General features: G+C 41.0%; 1 protein-coding gene across 2 annotated transcripts in view; it reads right to left on the reverse strand.

The window, feature by feature from the left end:
* The window catches only part of NOTCH2 (notch receptor 2), an 84731-nt gene that overhangs the window by 40024 nt on the left and 21072 nt on the right, over positions 1–23635 (reverse strand). For both annotated transcript variants that reach the window (XM_065072238.1, XM_065072239.1), the window contains exons 5-9: positions 18650–18772; positions 3761–3994; positions 2767–2922; positions 1448–1636; positions 201–314 (exon numbers count right to left, since the gene is read on the reverse strand). In XM_065072238.1, the coding sequence (XP_064928310.1) occupies positions 201–314; positions 1448–1636; positions 2767–2922; positions 3761–3994; positions 18650–18772 (816 nt within the window). The remainder of the gene's footprint in view (positions 1–200; positions 315–1447; positions 1637–2766; positions 2923–3760; positions 3995–18649; positions 18773–23635) is intronic.

A 23635-nucleotide genomic window follows, 5' to 3' on the forward strand; every position in this document is an offset into this window, starting at 1 on the left:
ACCAAGCTATAGACACAATATTATTGCAAATAATACATGTCTATTCTTATTACCAGTGATTGCAACTCACTCATTCAAACAGATGCTGCATTAAGACAACAAAAACTCCCAAGAAACATACCTCTTGCAATCTCTCACTGGTTATCCATGCAGTTCTTGGTAAGGTCAATCAGGAAAAGCTTCCAGAAATAACTACTTACCAGGAGGACAGACACAGAGGAAGCGGTTGACTTTATCAAGACACTCTCCATTGTTCACACAGGGATTACTTAGACACTCATCAATATCTTCTTCACAGTGAACACCTTTAAAACCTATTAAAAAAAAAAAGAGGTGACTAAAGACCTTAGAAAGTGCCCTTGAAAGTCTAACTGCCTCTTATACCAGTGCTGAAAGTCTGTCTTTAGTTTCATTGCAAGTTTGCAGTTTGGACAGAACCTACAAGGTGAGAGTATACACCAGAGGTTATAAAGGGATGTGGGAGGTGTATCTTTCACAGCTGCTTAACATGATCACTTGATCAGCAGTAACAGAAGTAGTTGTTGCTGAATTCACATTACATTTTAACACTTGGGAAGATACCAATATATTTGGGTATGCACCAATATAAGTTAAAAGGTAAAGAAACAAACAGCAGATAATTTTAGCTCAAGGCCTTTTAGCCACTGACAGAGTAAAAGAAAAACATTAAGAAGGGTGAAATACTTGGGACTAGAGTTCCAGCTTTCAAAACAGATCAGATATCAATAAAACCTCATTCTAGTTGTCATGGTATCAGCTGATCACCTGCAGGGGTCACAATTCTTTCATTATACCTTGTAAGACTGAGCAATTGGCACCTTGCACTCTTTCTTTTACCGCTTTCTATCAGAAAGCAAAATAGGAGACTACATAGGTCATTGGCATGCTGGACATGTGAATTTTACAAGCATGATTTCAATCAAGTAACTTTTTTTTTTACAGTTATTTCCTCAGGCCAACAGGAGCTTACATCACTTGGGGTACTTAGGCAAAGAAAAAAAAAACACAAACCCACACACTATTATCCAGAATCATCATATAACTACCTCAAAACACAGTCACTCTTTAAAAAAAATATATGTAAAAAAGTTTGCACCTGCTTTGCTTTCACAAATGTAAGTTTCTGCACATACACTTTACCAGGTATAGTAACAAATATGTTCACGTGTACTCCAACTCAGTATGTGAACTTCCCCTGCTGATGTAGAGATTGGTTTTGTTCTCAGCCCTCTAATTGCTTTCTCCCTCCCCCACACAAGCACCAAGCCCTCCTGGCTGGTGCTGCCACCGCAAGCTCTCTCTCACTATTTCATTTAGCCTCACCCTGTACAATTTTGTGTTCCACCCCAGCAGAGCTGGCAACACTCCCTGGGCTCTGAATTTTTGCTCTTCTGGAAACCCTGCCTTTGTCAGAAACTGCCCTCACCTGGCATACAGAGACACGTGAATCCTCCAATTTTATCCAGGCAGGTGGCATCGTTTTGGCATGGATTGGAATGGCACTCATTGATATCCATTTCACAGCGAGGTCCTGTGTAGCCCTTCAAGCACTCACAGTGGAAGGAGCCTTCTGTGTTTACACATTTCCCAGCATGTTCACACGGATTGCTGTTTGCTGCAAGAAAAATAAATACGTGTGTGTGTCAAAACCTCTCCTCGGAGCAGGAAAGCCACAGAATTCTTTATTAGTCATGGTCTTTTCCAGTGGTTATGCGTTTCTGGCAAGTAATACTGGGGAAAGACTGTTCATCCTCCTGGGGAAAGGCTACTGTGATTGAAGACAACATGTGGCAGTTACTTGCCTGCCAGAGGCAAAAAGAAAGATTGCTGTAACTAGCAATGGACCAAAGGAGCAACTCTGGTCCCTATTACTAATTACAGTTCTTAAGAGGAGAGCATCCAATAGCAGGAATTAGAGACTTAACGATGCTTTCAAGGTCTTTTCTCTATATTATCTTTTACATTTACTTCACCCTTGAGGCTGACAAGGTGCCACCACAGGCACAAAACAACCAAACTAGTCCTTCATGTGTTTTCAGAAAGAAACGGCACTCTTATTCAAGACATACTGAGGAATTAAATTCAAAAAAGTGATTCTTTTCAATACTTCAATGAGTGCTAGTTAGGTATCACCTTCACACATCACACTCTAGAAACATGAACTGGCACTCACAATACTACAACCAAGTTGGTGAGAGTCCAGCTAATCCTTAAAACAACACAACAGCATGATATCAGAGAACTACAGCTTTAAAGGCCCACATGATCAGCCATCTCAGAAGGTGCTCAAAAGATCCAGCCGTATTCTGGTTGTCAAACAGCCTTGAAATATTGCTACCATGGCAGGAGCTGCAGCAGTTTCCACACAAACTGCAATAGCTTTTTTGCACATGTAGTTCTACCCATCAGCTTAACTATTGAATCTGTTTGTGTGAACTCCTTGCACAACGCTAAAAAAGCCCTCTTGCACAATGGGGAATGGCTCAGCATCTTGCTGCTGTTCATACTGCAGAGGCTAACAGTTCAAACGTGGGCAGTTATTCCGACTCAGCACTTTGCCTTGAGTCACACACAAGATTTAAAACTCATCTAAAGACATTGAAATGGAAGGGACAGAGCAGAAAAGGAGTTGAACTTCTATTGAGAAGCTATGACAAAATGTGTATTCTGCCCCCTCTGTTAGTTTATAAAGCAATTAACCTAACTCCCCGTTTACATACTTGCAAACATCAAATAGAAACTCACCCATTGCACATTCGTCCACATCCTCAGTGCAGTCTGCTCCCTTATGGCCTTGAGGACAGGTACAGATATAGTGCCCATTCACAGGGTTGGTATCACACAGAGCACCTTTCTGGCATGGATTGCTAACACAGGCATCATCCAAGTGGCACAGAAGACCTAGAGAAGCATCCGAGGGTTTATTCAAAAGAATGAGACAGAACAGTCAGACTGTATGTTACACAATCAAATATTTTTTCTTGGTATTTCAACCAGAGACTCCCACAGCCAGAAGCCTGAGCAATAGACTTCTACCTATAGACTACCACAGAGGTTTCAACACACGCCTATAAAACATTGCATTTAAATACAGATCTTGTGACTTCAGAGGTGTCTCAAACACTTCTGGAGCAGTACAACAGCTCACCATTACCAAAACCTCCTCCTTGGAGCTGTTAACTGACTCTTCTTTCTAAGCAGCATGATGATTTTTCTGACAGCTGAAAACACATGAAGCTCACTTTCTTAGTTCAGATATGCTAATTACTTGTATTTCAGGTGTCACTTCAGATACCTTCATGTTTTTACCAACCCTACAACAGCAAATTTTCCACTATACATCCACTATACAAGGGCATCTTCACTCACCAAAAAAAAAAAATAAAAAAATCTAAGTTTACCTTCTAGGCATTTAAGTACAATTATCATAAGTGGCACAGAGTAAGTCACTCTCATGCATAACTTCTCAGGCAAATACAGATCCCGCTAAGTGCTAGAAAAACATCTGCTTTCCTTGTAACCTAAACTGTAATAAGTTCATCTTCCAGCCTACTATGAACGCTGCTTTGTCCCAGGCTACAGACGTTTAAAAGGTCTTTGCTTGTGGACAGCACATGCTTCCTTTTGTTCTTCCTGGTTTGGTCAAAAAGCGTAAAATAAACACCACTTCAAATAAATGCATAAACTACGGGAAGCATCTTCTATTAAGTGCCAGACCTATGCAATTTTCTGCCCTTACCTGCCTTCCCTTCTGGACAAATGCATGAAAAAGAAGCCACTCGATCAATGCAAGTAGATCCGTTAGCACAGGAGGCAGTGAAGCAATCGTCAATGTTCTTGCTGCAGTCGTCCCCGCTCCAACCATTGACACAGACACAGGCGTAGCCTCCGTTGTGGTTGGTGCAGGTACCTCCATTCTGACAAGCGTTGGGCTGGAGCTGACATTCATCAACATCTTCAGTGCAAAACTGGCCTGATGCACAGAAAGGAACAGGTTTAATAAAAGTTCAGACACAAGAAGATTCTTGCATAGACAACATAACCAAGGGAAATGCTGTAGTCCAACTTGATTGCCACTTATTTTTAAAACGTTCAAGACTGCGAACTTGCAACACCACCATTGTCAAATTAGGCAAAAGACAACTAACGTCCATATGTGACCCCAAGTATGAGCCAAACTGCAGATAACTTTGGACAGGTATGGTGTGAGAGCCAGCAGGCAGCCTGTGATGTATGAAGATACACCTGCAAGGATGGGGGAAGCAGCAAGAGTGAGGGGACTAAGAGAGAAGATGGTCTCACAGGAAAATCTCAGTCAAAGCAGTGTCAAAATGTCACCGGTAACGTAAGTCTTGTCAGTAGAGCTTAATTCTTTCCTATTCAGTTATGCACTGAATATCGCTCCATGAGGAAGAAAAGAAATCTTGAGACTCTCTTCTACCTAAAATAATCATTTTCCTATCCCCAGGTATTTCCACAGACAACCACAAATAGTGTTTTTTTGATTGTTAGGGTTTTTAAAGACAAACCAAATACTCATTAGAGGCTTTAATGACTGGAGATAATGGAACAAAGAAGTGTACACTGTTTCAGGGAGTTTGAAGGAAAAGGACTACTGGACCACTAAGTACGAAATCAGTTTCATGGGATACTGAATTTCACAGTCACCTCTATAGGAAGCACTGCAATTCACATTTACTAAAATATTTATTTACCCAAATCCATCTTGTTTTGACATCAAGATCTGTAGAACCTATCAGTTGCATCAATATTTTGTTTCAATGCTTATTCATCTGGCTCACTAAAGTTGTATGGTTTACTTTTAAGCTGAAACTGTTTAGCTTAAATTTCAAGTCATTCATTCTTATTTTGAGTTTCTTGAGCAAATAAAACCAAATGGTGAAGCACCAGCTAGTTTCTCCCGGGCTTGCATATACCCATGTATGGTGCACATGTGCACTCATGGAGTACTGGCCACAGCACACAATCTTCTTTCTGATGAACTATCTATCCTTTTTCTGTTATATTAAGAACTCTCTAGCACCAAAAGTTACTTGTTTTTTGCTTTTTCTTTCTAACTTCCTTTCAACTTGTTTTCAACACCCTTCCTAGAATGTTGATATGATGTATGCAGCTCAGAAAGACTGGCCTTCATCAGAGATTAAGATTAGATTTTGTTTGATTTGAGCTTTCTTTCCCCACCCTCCAGCTCACACCATCACCCCCCCTCACTGGTTTGCAGCAGCTTTCCATCATTTGTGTTAAGAGCCTTAAGTAACTGTGTTAGATGTTAATACTACTAAGAACATCCCATTTGTCATCTCCAGCTCCTGTATCAGCCTCACACATTTGCCTGGAATCCCCCCCATATTCCAAGAATAAGAAATTCAAGAGCGAGCCATGGATCTTCCCTGCCAATTTGCCCAGGCTTTAGTTTATTCAGGTTTGCCAATTTAACAATATTTATTAGATGTTGCTTAACAGTCACATAGTTTATTAATGGCCCAGCAATCACGATACAAGTGCACACATACATCCCTTCAACACACAGAATCAAAATATTTATTGTTCACGAGAAATTAAAAATGTTTAGTCTTAACCATTTCCATCTACTATATCTAAACCACAATTCCTTTTGTTTTCAAAGTATTTAAATAAATCCTAGCCATTTGTCCTAAGAGCTCTGGATTTTTTCCCCTTAGTGGCAAATAAATGAAGTTATTAAAAACAAGTCACACAACTGACTTTGTGCTGTGCCTGTGTTCCTTCTTCCAGCAGGACTACTTCAAAACAAGGATTTTATCACTTGAAAAAAACATAGTAAAAGTTTAACAATAATAATAATTGCAATAGAGTTTTCAGACTTAATCCTCACTTCCCAGTTTACTTGGTGAAACGGTTGGGGGGAAATCTAACACTTCATGTTGTTATCTGCAAAACATAGCACTCTACATTATGAAAAAACAAACCCATGCATTTGTCATAATAGAAGTCGTTTGTTCATTAGCTTTCGATATTAGCTTATCAGTAACCAAACTGAAAAGAGCCAGTTATCTCAGACTGGTTCCTAGCAGTCACACTAATCCAGCAACTCACAGACTTCCTTTAAACAAAACAAAAAATCAAGGCTTTATTTGCTTGTTATAAAAGTGATTTTCCTCCTTTTCTTGGAGGAGGCCCAACCCAGATCAAAGAACATCCTCGCTGACACACACTCATCCGTAGCGCAGTCGTGCTGCAGAACTGTTCCTGCGGCATTTACATCCTCTCGTCGGCTGCAGCCACTTTACACTCGGTATCACTAAAGCCTGAGCAGTTTTCAGCACTGAAATTGCCGCAAGGCTCCACAGTATCACACCTCTCTCCAAATCACTTTCCTTGTGACCGGCTGAATAAAACTCCTCAGGTGTAACATTCGGTGGGGCTTTTTTGGTGGATGGTGGGCAATGTCTGTGTGTGTGTGGTTGCAGTCTGGGATTTTTTTTTTTTAGCAAAGATAGGCAAACTACTCCCTCACATAAAGTCTCTGGATTTGTTTTTAACTTCCCACTTCAAGTGTCATTAATAATATCAACACTTCAGGATTTTTTTCTTTCCCAATAGTTATTTTTCCTAGCACTTATTCCCCACTTCTAGAAAAGACAGCACCCAGTGACATCCCTGGTGTGCTTGCAGTAACCTTGGCTCCTGGGCTACTCCAAATTTGTGCAGCTCTGAGGTAGAACAGACTTCTAAAGTGTATCAAGGTCTCCACAAAAGGAGAAGAGAGCAGAGATTAAACTTTCTCAAGCAGTTCAGCTATATGTCAAGAACATAGCACATTTAAGCTCCTTAAATTTAATTTTCACTTAGCTTTTCAGATTCCTAATGCTCCTTTTGCAGCTACAAGACCAGTCATATATGTGTTTAACAGAAATAAAACACATCTCCATCTTAATGCAGTTTTTTTTTTTTAAAAAAAAAGGAAATTCAACTCAATATGAGGGCTGTAAATAAGCAATTAACTACTGTATTTTGCTACTTAATGGAAAAAACAACAACAACAACAACAACAAAAACAAAACAAAAAACCCACCCCCAACTTATTCTTTATTGAAAAAATTGAAATCCAGACTCAACTTCTGGGCAGTAACATGACTCAAAAGCAACATAAGGCAAGAAGAGCATATCAACCTAACTACATTGAAATATTTTGGAGCTATGTTTTAAAATACTACAAATCCCAGATTGGAGCCCAAGGCGCTTGCATTTCTTAACTGGAACTGGTGAATTGGCAAGAATGCAAAGCAATTTCTAGGTCACTGAAAATGCTTGAGCCCTGATTGCTGAAGTGAGACTTGAGTGGCTTAGAAATGCATTCTGTAGCCTGAAGTCTTCAAACAAGAGAAATAAAAGTTTTCTAGGTGGAGTTTTGACTTTTTTAGATACCTTATGGTTGCTTATATATGGGGGTTTTGAATCTTCAGGTGTTAACAACATGGGATTAATGGTCAATATTCTAACTCTTCAATGCACATCTATGGTTTGGGGTCGTTTTTCTTGTTTGTTTTGTTTCTTGTTGCTGTTGTTTGTTTGGTGTTTACTCTGGTTGGTTCCCTCCCCCGCCCCTGAAACCAGCACACACATTTGTAAATGTCTTTCAGTATTGCCCTCCCTCAAATCAGCATCATCACTTAACTCTTGGTGGGACTGCAAGATACCCACCACTTCTCATTCTCCCCAAAAGGGCTGCTATGCCCTCAGCAGAGACTTCAACTCCTCATGCAAGTGAGAGAAACAGATGAATATTTTTGGCAGGTGCTGCAAAGAAAAGATCTGATGCTTCCATTGTTAATGACCCAGGTCTTCAACATAGTGTCTTGTCCTGGGAGCTTTCTGAACAACCTTTTCATGGCAGAGACAGAACTCTCAGTGTCAGACATAAAACAGGAATTAATTCTAAAACTTCTTGTGCAGAACATTCATTGAGACTTCTCCCTGCCAGGTTAGTTAGGTAGATTTAAATCACATGAAACAAAAGATCTCTGAAACAGTTTACTTATGAGATGCTGCTTTGGCTTCATTATAACTCAACCAAGTACATTTTTTTTGTAGCCATGTACTTGGCAAGCCTGTTTTCTGCTTTGTTAAGAGTTTTTGGAAGAATCAAGTCTTTCATTCACAGAACTGAAATTCAACTTCCAAGAGCAAACTCCATTATTAATTGTACAGTGTAATACACATCTTCATAACATAGTGCTTCTGAATCCCACCACCAGTTCAGCTAAATGCTAATTCGTTTAGCTGTAAGTTTCTGCAGGTATTTATTTTCTCCTGCTCTTGCTAGTCTCAATGACATTTCTGAAAGGAAACATAGTAAATACGGGGTGAAGTAGCGAAGGCCAGAGCAAATACGCTAACTGCACAATATTTCAATGGAAATGTAGAAACATACATATAAAAGACAACAAGAAAGGAAACAAATTACTCCAAGCAGCTAATAAAAGCCTAACCTGACCTTGATATTTACAGAGCCTGGGAAATCAAGCAAAATGCCAACTCAGGTTCTAAGTGACCTTGTACAGAGTAAACAGCCAGACCACGTGGTAGTTCAAAATTGAAAACTAGAAGTAGAGAAAGGGAACAGCCTTCAACTCTTAGAGCTTTTTGCCCACTATGAAACTAAGTTACTTCCTGCATATTTCCCCCTCAGAAATGCCATTTGGAGTAAGACAGACATGTTTGCTGCTTTGATTGCTCCCACATTCAGACCAGCAGGAACTGGACAGGAACTGGCAGCTTCTCTTTAGGCAGACACAAGAATTGTACCAGATTTCACTGATGAGATACAGCCATCTCCTTCTCTTAATGCTCTTCATGTTAAAAAGAAATAATAAAGTCTGATTCACAAAGGTAAGGCAGACTGCACTCATTTTACATGTTATCCTACGCTGAAAGAGCAGAGCATTAACTTGAGCAAATAAGAAACCAAAACTCTCACCCTGGGAAGCAGAAACAGATGCCTCTAAAAGCTGATCCTACCAAACCACACAGGCTTTGCATAAATCCCAGCTCCAAGACAGGAAGCTGCACTGAAGGCAGGACCTTCAGTCAGTTCAATCAGAGGTCTTCAGCTTTGGCAGAGACACTTTTCCATAAAGGAGAAAGTTTTCTTGGCCTCTGAACAGCTCTCCAGCAGGAAAGTCCGCTGATGCACAGCTGGAGCACCAGAGGCCAAAGCTCCCGAGAGAAGATCTCACATGCAGCTTAAGCACTAAAAACATTTGGTAGGACAAAAGATGGAAATACCTTCCTGTATATCAGAAAAAACAAAACACACACAAAACACACACACAAAACAAAAAAACACCACCCAAAAAAACCCAGTTCCTTGAACACTGAGCTGGGAGGAGACAAATGTCCATTTCTCTCAAAATCACAACCACCCCAGCACTGTACTCAGACTGAACTGGAAATCAGAATATCTTAAAAGTTTAATAATACTGGAAGGGAAAGATAATCCAGTGAGAATCACAAACTGGTCCTCAAGGTCCTGAGAGGTTGACTAGAAGAGAAGCATCGGATTTCAAGCCATCATATCTCAGTGCATCACCAGAAGTTTGCCACTTATCCTAGACTAGCACTCTAGCACACAGGGAAGAGCTTGCTAGGTCTCTTGAAAGGGCTATCTGGGAAGCTATAAAGCAGATCTAGACAAACTCTGAAAGTAATTTAATTCACAAAGTATTTCAAAGATTACTGTACGGTTTTTGAATATGATCAGTGCAGCTCAAGAAAGCATGGCTCATTAGAACTGTTTACATTTTTTCTCCAAGTTTCAAAGGACTACTAAGTGAGAAGGTGAACAGCGTCTTATCACGACTCAAGAACGGGCCAAGAGATAAGAAGCAGTATTTGTACAAGTGACTAAATCTAATCGTGGCAGGCGGCTGGCAGTGCCACACTACAAGGGACCACGCGGTTCCTTCCCCTCTCCAACCACCCATGTGCACTTTCAGCTGCTGGCTGGCAGGGCACATCTGGCTGGGGAAGGACATTTCTCTGGCCAGTTCTTTCTTCTCACACAAGGCAAGTGCCTGCATTGACCGTGTAATCCAAAGCACATTGGGCAGTCAGGTCAAAGCTCAGTTTCCTCAACTCGCTGTGCGAGTCTCCCTCAGCAAATGGAAAACGAAAAATTGTGTTGAACCATCAGGTCTTCTAGTAAAATGATGTCTATGAAAAATACTGTAGCTGCATGTTGTTGAACTGTACATTTGTAAAAACATTCCATTAATCTTTAACACCCAGAATTATCCATACTCCTTGAAAATAATGAGTTGAAATTAACAAATATACACAGGCATTGGAGCATTTAACTAATGGTCTGGAAGGTAACTAACAGTAAGCAGTGATATCTTTAACAAAATAATATTTATATTAGCCAAGAGGAAGTCAGGGAATTTCAGACAGATTCAACCACACAAGTTTGCTGGGCAGTGCAACAGCAGACAAGGCTTGATGCACAGATGCCAAGTAAAATACAAAGGCAAACAGACTTGTTACAGAAGGTTTCAGTTAGGCACTGTTTGAGAAAATATTTCAGCTTCCCTGGAAGAGTTCAGTGACGTCCTCAGCTCAATCACAGCTTTAATCAACAAAATAAACATCAATGACAAGACATTTGACTATAAGGAAGAATAACTAATGCAACCAGTTGTTGTGTAATAGCAGTTGCACAGCCTCAGCCTGGAATACATTTTGCAGCACAGAAGCCGCCACCTCTGAATAAAGACACTGAAAGAGGGGTAGAGTTCAGAGTCTGACAGACCAAGGAGAAAATTTCGTAAGAGACTTACAAAACAACTGTTACCCACAATGGGAGAAAGACAGATGATAAAAAAAATATAATACAACAGTCATTACAGCACATGGCAAAGAAATTATCTGATCATTTATATAATTTGCTCTACTGATGCAAGATCTCAAAGCAAAGAACTGCGAACCTCTCTGAACAAGGTGACACCTTTACAGAGACAAGAACATCCAAAGCAACAAATGAGTGGTAATACTGAAAAGTATTTCCAGTGTGATGTCCAGATGACATCTAAATTCCAGACCCTCTGATGAAGCCATTTCGACAGCTCCCTGTGGGCAACACGATCAATACAACTGCTGCCTTCAGCCCCACACAGGAATTCAAAGGACTACACTGTTCACATCCACAAAACCCACCCCCCGTCACATGTGTGTTTAGTAAAGGTTTTCTCTGATTAAGTATTATGGCAGTTTCCCCTGAAAAAAAACAAATATTTTTCCCCTGTAGGAATTTTCAGAAGTAGGGAGAGGCATCACAGCCTTCAAAAAAAGTGCTCCTTCCCTGGGATCTCACAGCATCTTTCTCCCATTTGAAATACGGAACTACTGAGCAGCAAAGCAGTAGCAGCCATTCCCAGACCTCAGGTGTTGGGGTTTTGATTTTGTTTTTAATATAGCTACTGTATCTCAGGCAATGTCAAATGCTATTAAAGATATCACAAAGTTTAAGAGCTTAATATAGAATTTGAACAACTGAAGATGAATCTACAATTGTAGCAAGTAAACATCTATGCTTATTTGAGGCTAATATGGTAGAGAAAAGAGTTTAATTTCATAACCTCAGTGGGAAGCATGTAGTGGAACTAATGGTCTTTTACAAGGGAATTTACAACCCACAAATACAAAACTCTGGGCTTTAAGAGACTTATGCACACCCTGATCCATTAAATACTGCCCTAAATCACTCCCCACAGACTACTGGGTAGAGAGGGCAGTCCTGACAGGGCTCTTCAGAGCAGCAATAAAAAAAGAACAGAACAAAATTCATTAAAAATTACCAGTGATGCACTAATGACAGACTGGTTTAATATGTCAGTGGCAGGTGAAATGACTCAGGACAGCAGCAGCACAGAGAAGTAACCAAAAAGAAATATACCTCTCCAAGCTACTCTTCATTTTGCCTCTCTCTTTACCTCCTCTGGAAAATTCAGTGAATCAGGGAAATACCTAAAAAGGGAAAAGTATCTACAAGGAAAAAAATGTAACAGTTTGAGCCAAACATTACAATAAAAGCTTCGTATACTCCAGCTATCTCAGCAAGTCATCTGCAGTAATTATCCAAAGACAAATCACCTCATTCTAAGTACAAGGCAAGAGACAGAAACTTCCAGAAACAAGTCAGCTGCAGATAAAACAACTGTTACCCATTAGCCTGGTCTCATGGCTCATATCCACCAACCCATCCTCACCAGAAGGTCAGACTTTATTTTATCTTTACTGCCAAACACAGGCAAGATGTACTGAAAACTTAAGGTCCATAAGGGATTATGTGGCATGTTTGATTGCAAAGAGTATTTCTGGCCTGCAAAGTCAGCAAAGGTGCAAGGGAAGAGACAGCAGTGCTGTCTAAATCAGATGCTGTCATTCTGCTATCGGTTCAGCTCTGCTGTTAACACCTCAGGTGTTTTATCACAGCTACCACCTAAGCAAGGCTTGCTTTTGGAAATGGAAAGAACCATGAAACAAATGGGAGGCTGTGGTAGGTGTTCCAGAATCCATACTCAATAAGGTACTAATGGTGTAACTTTTAATGCCTCCGAAATCAATTTGCTCTGCACAACACTGGAATCAAGCACCACAAGAGAAGCAAACAACATCGAGGACAAAGTTTATGTCCAATGCTTCAAATCATTTGTACACTCCAACTGGGAGCTGCCAGCTCCGGAGGCTGCCACATGCTCCCTGCTCCCTTTGTATCTGCCAGTTCAAACATGAAGGAAGAAAAAGACTCATAATCCCTCTTGGCCTCTTTCAGAGAGCTGTCTCTTGGAGATACTACTGTAGTGACGGCTAATCACCAGCCAGCCTGCCAAGTTTGGTGTAGACGGATCTCAGCCAGTACCAAAGACACTACTATGCTTTTTAATAACGTTTGGAAAGGCCCCAGAAAGTCTGCCATTGCTGGGAGAGATGCCGACACTTCTGGCAGGAGTCTGACACAGCCTGCCTGTGTTCACACAAAGGTGAGGAATTGCTGTTTGCACGTTCTGGTTGGCAGGTGCATGCACAATCAGAAAAGAATGCAACACTGACAGCGCTCTCTGGCAGGTAAATAATCAATACACTACAGAAAGTAGGAAGGATGTATATTCCACCATTTACGAGACTGGCACATTCAAGATTTATGAGCCATCACAGAATAGATTGGGTTGGAATCTAGTATCATAATTAGTTCTTCCACGTTTCAAGCCCTCTAAGAATTCCAGCAAAGCAGTATCTTCTGACCACTAAGTTAAAAGGACTTGTTACTGCATACGTCGTGATAGAGAAGTCAAGGAAAATGGTACTTGGCAAAAAAAAAAGTTTTAAAAACCAAAATACCAGAGCATACGGTCTTACATAAAAATGTTAAACATTAGCCTTTTCATGTTTATCCCCCCTTCTCAGCAAAGTCACATCTGCCCAGAGTTTAAGGCTGGGATTCTCAAATAAAAGAAAGGTAGGGAGCAAATATTACTCTAATTAAATAGGAATTGAACCCTTAATGCCCCCTCTTTGAAAATTCCTGTGTAAAGCTCCGCAGAAAAAGTAACCCTTGTGCTAGTGTTTAAGAGCATATGACCAAGCTAACAGCTATTTTAATTAAAAAGCACAGCCCTGCTGCCTGAAGAGCTTTTCTGCTCAAGACAAACATTTGCTTCTTAAGCTAGTTCCAAATGCTGGAGTTATTTGGTGAAGTCAGCTGTTAGGACACTGTGCTTCCCTTGAGACAAAAGTCTCCTAGATTTTAAAATATACAGTTCACTGGAGCCCCCTTTTCAGGGGGAAACAAAGCCTAAATAAATACGACTGCCATGGGAGTCTTGGCTTCCCAGCCACAGGGGTAGATGTAATGAAAGGAGGCAAGCGGGCCAAGCCTGCTACTGAAACACTATAGCATGGGTCTTCCAAAACCCACTTCAGTGTGGACATAGTGTCCCCCCCAAAAGACCCAGAAACTCACCCCCAACTCCTGATGCAGCAGTTCAGGAGCAAACTACGCAAGGGTCTTAGGATGCATATCTTAATCTCTGCCACGCACCATTCCCAAAAGGTGATCTGGATCAAATACAGACTCATCGTGATCCTCTGAAACACTGCAAACTTTCCACAGCAGAGTAGGAGTCCTTCTCAGCCAAGAAAAACAAAAGCATTTACAGCATTTCATACTGTTAATCACTTTAGTACCCGAATTCTCGAGTCATCTTTTTTGACACAAACTGCATAGGTTATATCAACAAAGTAAACGGGTGCATTTTAAACAAAGCCTTGGTTCTTTATATAAATTGTAGTCTGGAACGACTGATAAGGCTTTACATTCTCAGCTCATTTCACCAGGCCCCGTGGAAGGACACCCTAACCTTCCACACCAGTTTACAGCCACTTACCCATGAGACTGCCCTGGGAATTTTAATTCCTGATCCCAGACAAGGGGAAAAAAAAATAAAAAAGCAAGCAGCTGGACAGGATTTTTTCCTGGATTAGTGAGTTAAAGTGGCACAATCCAACAAATACCAGAGTGAGCTCAGGGAAGGGTGGCTGGGAGAGAAGGCAAAGACACCTCCTCCTCCGACCACAGTGAGCCCCATCAGCCTGGTTTAACTGCTGCAGAACAGCAGCGTAAAGCAGAGTCTTCACATGGCAGAGACGTTAGTCAGGATTTTTGGCTGATTTTAACTCAAAACACACTTGAAACACACCAAATTCTCTGGGCTGCCATGCGTAGAGGATTAGAATTCAGTCTCTCACAAAAGCATGCTGATCTATTTCCGAGAAAAAAAGTGAGCTTCATTACATATCTGCAACATGGTGCCTTGAAAGGACTCAAACAAACACTGGTTCTGACAAAGGATTTAGCCTGGGACAACATAAAGTCATCCTTACACAAACAACCAACCAGTTAACATTCAGCAACAGGAAAGATCTTGGACAGGTTCACCAACACACATCCAAGAGTGTCTTGCCAGTTACAGATTTACGAGGTTGACAATCACTATAACCATATGAAATACGAGAACTCTGAAGGTGACAAAAACATTAGTGACAGCAGGAATTTCTCATCATTGTTTCTGAAAGGCAAGATTTTATCTTTCCAGAAAAAAAACACAAAAAAACAACACAGCAAAATGAGAAAGAGAAGGCACATACTTCAACAGAAAAGGAGCAGTGAGCTCTGTTTGAGGAGCAGGAAATGAAGACTGAAAGCAAACAGTTTCTCAAAAACTAGATTCCAGTAACAAGCAGAAAAAAATAACAAAAAAATGCATAATTATGTAGTCCAGGCTACCACCTGTTAGGGAATTACAAGAGGCAGATGGTTACCAAAAGGAATTAGGACAGATTGTCTTTCAGTAAAGAATGCTTCAATATTACTTTACACAAAACTATTCTTCCTTGGGTGCAGTACAGCTTCTTGATTTTTCTAGAAAGGAATGGGACTGGTTTCTCTATGCCAGGAAGCACAAGCATATTAACAAACATGCTAGACAGAGACTAAAACTGCAAACAGACCAATTTTAACTGCTCCAAGATCACTTCACAAATAAGCATGAGCAAGAAGAGACTGTAGAAGAACAGTCATGAATACAGCACATCTACACTGTTAAAGTACTTTTATAAAATTCAACATTCTTTCACTTTTGACTAATGTTTACTCAAATGTGCATATTTGGGTCCTTTTTTTTTTTTAAGCTGAACACAATGTCCTCTAACCTCAAGGTCTCACTGGAAGCTTTTGATTTCCTGAAGTGTTCACTCTCACAGTTCCTCACTGCTGGCTATAAGCACTTATCAGGACAGATTCTGCAAGAGTTGTTTGCTCAGCTCTCCCCTTTTCACTTACCTTAGAGATGATTTACAATGTTATAAACCTTGTTTATGTAAAGGATGGACCTGTACTTATACAACATTTCCTTATTGCTGAGTAACTAATTTTTTATTATAGTTTACTCCTGTCAGCATCAGCTGCAGTTTAATCTTGGGGGAAAAAAAAGGTCACATCTCCAAACTATTCTAGCAGTCATCCATCCATCTTCCCTATTTCGTGCCCTGCTTCAGTGTCACCCTTCACATCTCCAAGCAGCATGTGCACTGGTATATTGCACCTTCCTGGTCTCTAACTGAACATGCAGAAAAGGGACTGAAGTCTCTTCAGAGAAACAAGTTTTTCAGAAAACACAACTGAGATCAGGGTGCAGGGTCACTGCTGGGCTGAGCTGCAAGACCACATTAGAACAAGAGGCATTTGGGTGACTTGCAAGACAGTTTGTCAAACATCCGGCAGCATGAATGTGCATAGATACTTCTGAAGTTACTAGCGTTTTAGTTTCAACAGCAAAACTGGCCTGGTTCATTTTAAACAAGATAGTTCAGTTCCCCAAAGGCTCTGTTGTTCATTGTTTGAGCAGCCAAGCTGCTGTTTCCTAAATGGTGAGACCAGTTTTAGTTCCAAACTGGTCTGATTCTTGAAGTCTAGAAAGTCAATGGCCTTGAGAATCCACCATCTAAAACCACTGCTGTACTGATAACCTTAACTTCACCATAAACAAAGGAAATTCTCAGAAATCCCATTCCATTAAATTGCTCTAGAAAGCCATGGGAACGTGATGTTTGGGGAGTTCCTCTCTCTCTTTCCAGGGTTTCACCAAAGAAAGATGAGTCAAGACTAGGCCACAACATAGGTCTAATGGTTTTTCCTAATGCCAGTCAGAGCCTATGAGAGGTTCAGAGAGTGAACGAGCACCACTGCATTGCAAAGAACTTCAGCAAGTAATCACAGAGACAATCTACCACAAAACCAAAAGAGAATCACAGCCTATTGCCACTCAGGTCTCTTCCAGGAGAGCTGCAGAAGTCATCCCTAATGACAGCAGCCAGCCACCCAAATCCTGTAAACCAAGGTAAATTTATCATGCCTCTACAAAGCAAAATAATCCCTTGTAGATTATATACTCACACCGTACACACTCGTGATCCATCATATCCTTTATTTTCCTTCAGGAGTAAGCCTGAGATTAATTTACTACTGACAGATTCTAGAAGCCATAAAAAGGTTTATAATTTCTGTTGTGTGGAGCAAGATTTTAGGGGTCAGTGAAGGGTTGTTGGCTTCACACCCAAGCTGTCTTAATGTTTTCCTTTCCAGGTTTCACTTTCTGTGGGCTTTACAGACATACAGACAGAGGAGTATAAGAGAAAGTGCACTTGCTTATTAAGGGGAGAACTCATTTTCTCCTATTTACACCAAGTTTCAAAGAGCTATGCAAGCAGTGGTGCATTTCACTCTTATGTGGTTTTAACCTCATTTAAGAATACATAATTTTTTTAAAGTTAATGAGGGTTCTTAACTGGCAGCCTCCTTTGCAGTTAATGACAATGGGTTTATAATGAGAATGATGTTCTCTGAAGAAAAAAAAAAAAGCTAGGACAACATGAAACCTCTGATCTCTAGTAGTCAAATTCCTCACAGTAAATTTGCCTGAACTACCAATCACCACAGATGTTCTGGCTTCAAATACAATATTTTCTAGATACAGAAGAAAAAGGGGCTAAGGGTTCTTCAGAAGCTGAGAAGCAAGTTCAAGCCTAGTTCCAAAACAAGTATCCCAGTTTACTTTATGCAAGCAAAAATGCAAAACTGAGTCCACACCTGAGTCTTCCTGTTTTAGTGCTGATTTTCTCACCTATGATTTTGAAAGAAGGGCAAAACTAAACTCATATGAAAAAGTGTGCCAGCTAAGAATGGCTCGTGTGACTCAAAAAAACAACCCCAAACCCAGAGGTTATTTGTTTATTTTTGAGGTATGGAGACATTTTGTGACTAAAAATGACACTGAATTTCCTGTAAGCTGCTTCCTTACATCATGCATAACACTTTCTCGAAATTCACACTTTTTTCCCCCCACAGACTCAGAGTAAAGCAGACTCATTTATGAAGCAAAAGTAGCTTTGCTAGTCGGAGAACTCCAGATAAAAATCAGTCATAGCAGGAAAATAATAGCAGCAAAACATAAGCTTCCCATACCTATACTGCTTTTCTCTTCCCTCCCTTTCTTTCACCTATGTCGTCTTTCAGATTTGCCCTGTTTTTCAGCAGTGTTACTATTATCTATATGGGGATCATTATTCCAGGTTAAAAGTACTCCCAAGATTTATCAGCAAAGCGCTGCTAATGCACACACCTGTAATAGCAAAGCTACGCTTTGTACTTTTGTAAAAAACACGTATCCTCTTACAAAGTAATCCACGCAAGCAGAAGCACAGCTCTGTCAGTCACACTGCACTGCAGCTCAAGAATCTCGGTACCCATCTGCCAAACCCATGTGCACGTAAGTCTGTAATACTGCCTGGTGCAATGGGAAATCACCCTCCATTGTGGTGGCTTTGATGAAATCAGTTTTCTTTTAAGGCCTCTACTGACATCTGCCCCCCAGACTGCAGAACAAGTCACAGATGTGAGTGGCGTTCAGTTGTACGCAACTCCAGTTGTACACTGGGGGAAGGCCAGAAGTCCTACATTTTATCCTCATAAAGCGTGCCCAGCCCATACAAGAACGTTTTACATAGTACGTACCTGTCCATTGTGGCGGGCAACGGCAATTGTATGTGTTCACACCATCCACGCAGATACCCCCATTCTGGCAGTTGTGATTTGGGCAGTCATCAACATTGTGTCCGCAGACTGTTCCCTCAAAACCTGGACAAAGCAGAAACACCGACTGAAATGGGCTTCCAGCCTCTTTTGAAGATAATTCAACCTTCATTCAGCTTCCCTGCTTCCTTACTTCTCAAAGAATTGCCCTGTCAACCTAATCCTGATGAACCTCAATGTAGCACACCAACCAGAGACTTCATTGAATGCCTCTGCTGATAGCAAGCAGGTCAGATTACAGAGTTTGAAAACTGCTACTGCAGGTTGATGGTCAAATACATCATCACCACCTAAAAGACAAGGGTATTTCTTCTTCAAGTGACTAATGAACACTGCCATTGAAAGCAAATTAAGTGACGACCAAGAAATTCAGTTTACTATGAGGTAAGCTCCACACTGCCCATCAAGCAGCAGTCAGACCACCACCCAGGACAAGTTTTTCCCATGGCAAAAAAGTGACTGGCATTCCCTCCACGAATCCCTCAGCATAGTTCATATGCCTTGGCCATGTCAAAGAAAGATCTTACATGCTTTTAAAATGAGCTTCCAAATTCTCGATTTGGCCCTCTTCAAGTCAACCAACAAAGTAGCCACCACCCAAGTGATGCTTACACACTAAGCCCTGGTTGAAAAGCAGAAGAAACCAGATACCCTTCCTCAGTGAAAATCAAGGCTCAAATGAACATCGCCACACTGGCAAGATATCCTTGCCAGATCTCCCTCTGCTTTCAAATAAGGAGAAGTGAAGACATTAGGGAAGGGAGCCATCAATAATCCATCTTCCCCTCGATTTCTCCTGCTGATTTACTTCATGCTTCATTAAATAAACCTGGCATTTCTGCTGGATGAGAGAGCTATTTATCAAAACACAAGTGGATGCATGCTAATGTGGACGAAGTAAATGATTCCAGAACACATGCGTTAATTTAAAACACCATCTCTGCCTCTTCACTACTTTGGAATGCAATATTAACAGTCCTCTCATCCAAAATTATGCTTTAACCCCTCTACTTTTGATGCCCTGTTCCAGACACTTCCATAACATCTGTGTCAAGTCACACAGACTCTCTAAGCAACATCTGGTCCAACGCAGATCATGCTGTGTGGCAGATGAGACCGAGACTGTAAAGCTCTGAAGCAGCTTCTCCAGATTACCACCATTCTCAAGAGACCCAAGATGACTCATATGCATTCCCACCTCTTGAACTTCTCCAATACTACAGGTCAGAAGTGAAGAGGAACGCTGTTGCCAAGCTCTATATCAAGTGCATTAGCATCCAACATCAAGGAAGAACAGATTCAACATAAAAAACAAAACAAAACACCTACCTGCACTATTACTATCACCCTTTCCCTTCGAAGCCCTTCCACCTTCACCCATGACCCTTCAAATTTTGTGGCAGTAGGGAAGGTGAAAATGAAGAGGAAAGACACTGTGGTGAGTCTAAATCCTAATAATCATAGCAATGCCTTCCTGGCAAAAGGTGCTGCAGAACAGCTACCAAGGAATACAATTAGTATCAGATCACTACAATTAAATCTGTATAAAGCTACCACGCATGATCAAAGGCTCAGCTGTAAAACACAGAGGTGTCCTATCTGCTTGCTCTTCATCTTGAGGAGAATCCTCCCACTGACCACAGATCACCCTCAGGCCAGCAACGTGATCAGCATCGAAATGCACCCAGAAACACAAACTCAAAAGGTTTATGTTCCTGTCCTTTCAGCCTGGACAATGTGGAAGACCTATCCTGCTTTCTAGTAAACAAATTCCTGACGGTAGTCATGTTTAACTCACTGTACTGGACACAAATTTAAAGTGGCTCAATGATTCTGAGTAACAATAAAGCACGGAAGTCACTCCAATACCAAACCATTGTCACCAAACCATTGTACATTTTCACATTTTAACCAGTTATACTGCAATCTACGAGCTGGTCCTCAAGCATCTCATGCAAATGCAGAAAACCATTAATCCCACACTAAAAGCTGGATGGTATCACTAGTGTCAGTAGAACAGAAACAAAAAATAGCTTCCAAAAAGAAGTAGTAAAAGGTTCAAGAGAAATGAAACACAGCCAAGTGTGCTCAGTCTAAAGGCATCTCCAAGGGAAAGAAAAATCAGGAAGAGTTGAAACAGTGAAGATGACACTATTTTGAGGGAACAGCTGAAATAAAAACACAAGTTTCCTTTTCAGTAACTTCCCAACTCTCAAATTCCATTTAAATTTGCCTTGCTCTGAAGAACAACTTTGGCATAGTTTCAGAACATCTAAAAGCTATAAAGGCATGAGTTTTGTGTCCTCTTCAAGTCAAACTCACAGCACAATATAGTGATCTGCTTAATTTGTAAATAAAACTGCTCTAGTGAAGTTTAGCTTTCGTTTGTAAAACCAGTCCTTTAGAGTCATGGTTGTTTGGGCCAATATAACTATATTTGAACATGACAAGCATGAAGCTGCTCCACAACACTAGTCTATCTTAAACTGGGTCCCAGGACCTGATTTTGCAGTTACATAACACAAATATTTTCCCAAAAGCCATAGAGTTCACTGTTTTGATGTATTTGGACACCTGACACTGTTTCCTGTTCCCTGTTCCCCCCTGTTCTGGGACTCACATGTTGTCCTTTGCTTTCTTCCCTCCAAGAGAACAGTTTGCAATACATATCCTGACTTTTGCTCCTTTATCTCCAAGCACAGCAAACTAAGGAATGAGAACCTCAAGGGGAAAAGTGTTCCCACTGCTAACAGCATGTTGTTCCTCCTCTAGTACACAGAGGGATACAAGTATCAATAGATAACTTTACGCTTATGTAATCTGAAATCTCCAGCCTCTTCCAGAGTGCTATATCCAATTCTCTCCAAATCTTAACTCTTAGAATCACAGAATATAATGAGTTGGAAGGGACTCACAAAGATCATGGAGTCCAGTTCCTGTCCCTGCATATGAGAACCCCACAGTTCACACCAAGTGTCTCAGGATGTTGTCCAGTCTCTTCTTGAACACTGTCAGGCTTAGGGCTGTGACACCTCCCTGCAGAGCCTGTTCCAGTGCTCCACCACCCTCTGGGGGAAGAACCTTTTCCTAATGTCTGACCTAAACCTCCCCTTCTTACCCTTAGCTCAAGCTATAAACAACACCTCAGATTTTTCTGGAGGACCAATTATTTAAGGAGGCAGGAAATTACACCTGAAAATGGCAAGCTGTTGCCAGATTCAAAGCCTGATGACAAGAAATGAGGGATCCTGAAACAGAGTGCTAAAACTAACCCACATCATTTTAACACAGAAGTTTCTGCATACCAGGTGCCCAACAGGAGTTCCTGCACGCAACCCCAGCAACTCAGCTTCTTGAGATAAACACAGATACACGTGAGGTGGGCTACTCCCTGTAAGACAGCCAGCTCAGCCGGAGCAGAGGCACACACGCCATATAGTACCCCAAGACCGCTGCTGGGCAGAACCTCCCGCCCCACAGGACCCAGCTCATCTCTGCACCCCAGAGAGCTGGGTCTGCCCACCGCAGGAAGCTCAGGATGTGCCCTGGACCCCACTGGGGATGCTTACGGCGCAGGGCAGCGCAACGCGACGCTCCGAATGACGCGAGGTGACTTCCCCTTCCCAGGAAGTGTTCCAGCTCCAGCCTGACAGATCGCTTCCTGAACAAGCCCTCAGAATTCCCTGGGGTCCTTATCTTAGTTAATGGGTAATTATTTTGATGGATAACAATGAATAATCACTTTCCCAGCTAAGAACTTCCTCTATTGACTTGTTTAACATTCCATTAAAGGTTAGTTGCCAAATGAACTCCTTTTTTGTCAAATATTTATAACTACGAGCTCATTCTTATATTTAGAGTTCCTAATGCTTCAGGTTAAGTCTCTTGCACAGAGGTATTTCCTTTATACTACAACTACCTGTTATGATTGACCTAACATGCTCACTTGTGTACAATCTTTTTATCTAAATCAAAGCCTAGAGGAAAAATTATTATGCTAGATGGACAGAAAATAAGTTACCTTTTATACAGATGTAAGGGAAGAGTTATATATACTGTCAGTATGACATGTGCCATCAAATGCTGATCTCTTCTAACAGATGACTTCATGAACTACCTAATGCAAGATTTGTTTGTGTAAAGCCACAAGTGAAATGGGAACTTGAGAATTTAAAATAGCAGCTTGACTACACTGTGGATAAACAGTACTCGCACTGCTGGAGAAAAAGTTGCTGTGACGTTTAACTCCCAAGCTGTAAGACTTTTTCCATGTTTTCAAGCTCTCATTCTCATGTATCTATATTTACACAAAATGAATTTCAGTCAAAAGCAAAGCAAAAAACATCTACAGGAAATAAGAACTTATTTTGGGGTCAGTCCAGGAGTAACCTAATTATGCTTAAATCGCTGCTTGGGCATAATCAGTTTCTTCAAAGCAGTTTCTCAGGTCACAAGATGCAAAATCACACCAAAACCCATTGCAGCCATTCAAGATGTAACTGCCTCCTGCCTTTATGGACCTAACACGGAGCTCTGGTAACATCTTAAGGCCATCCAGAATGGCCAGAGTAATTCCATTTATAGTCACATATCAGCAGCATTGCTCCAGTTCAGAGCAAGAGTCTAAAGAGGAATTTCTAGCCCATACTCTTGGCTCTCTCTTCCAGATGAGCTGGCCTTGTTCACATCTTCCCTGGACGTATCAGACCATTTCTCTCTGACCGTTCCAGACAGAACCTGTTCTAACACTTAGAAATTTCAAGCTGCATGCTTGACTGTAAAGAAGAAGAAATGGCTGAGTGCCTTGCCTTTAGTGAAGAGCCGAATCTAAGCATTTTGGTCTCCTACCTTTTTTTTTTTCTGTTTTTCAAATGACTAGTTTTAAAAATGAAGCTACCAAAACAACAT

Source organism: Columba livia, chromosome 8, assembly GCF_036013475.1.
Source record: "Columba livia isolate bColLiv1 breed racing homer chromosome 8, bColLiv1.pat.W.v2, whole genome shotgun sequence".
Lineage (NCBI taxonomy): Eukaryota > Metazoa > Chordata > Aves > Columbiformes > Columbidae > Columba > Columba livia.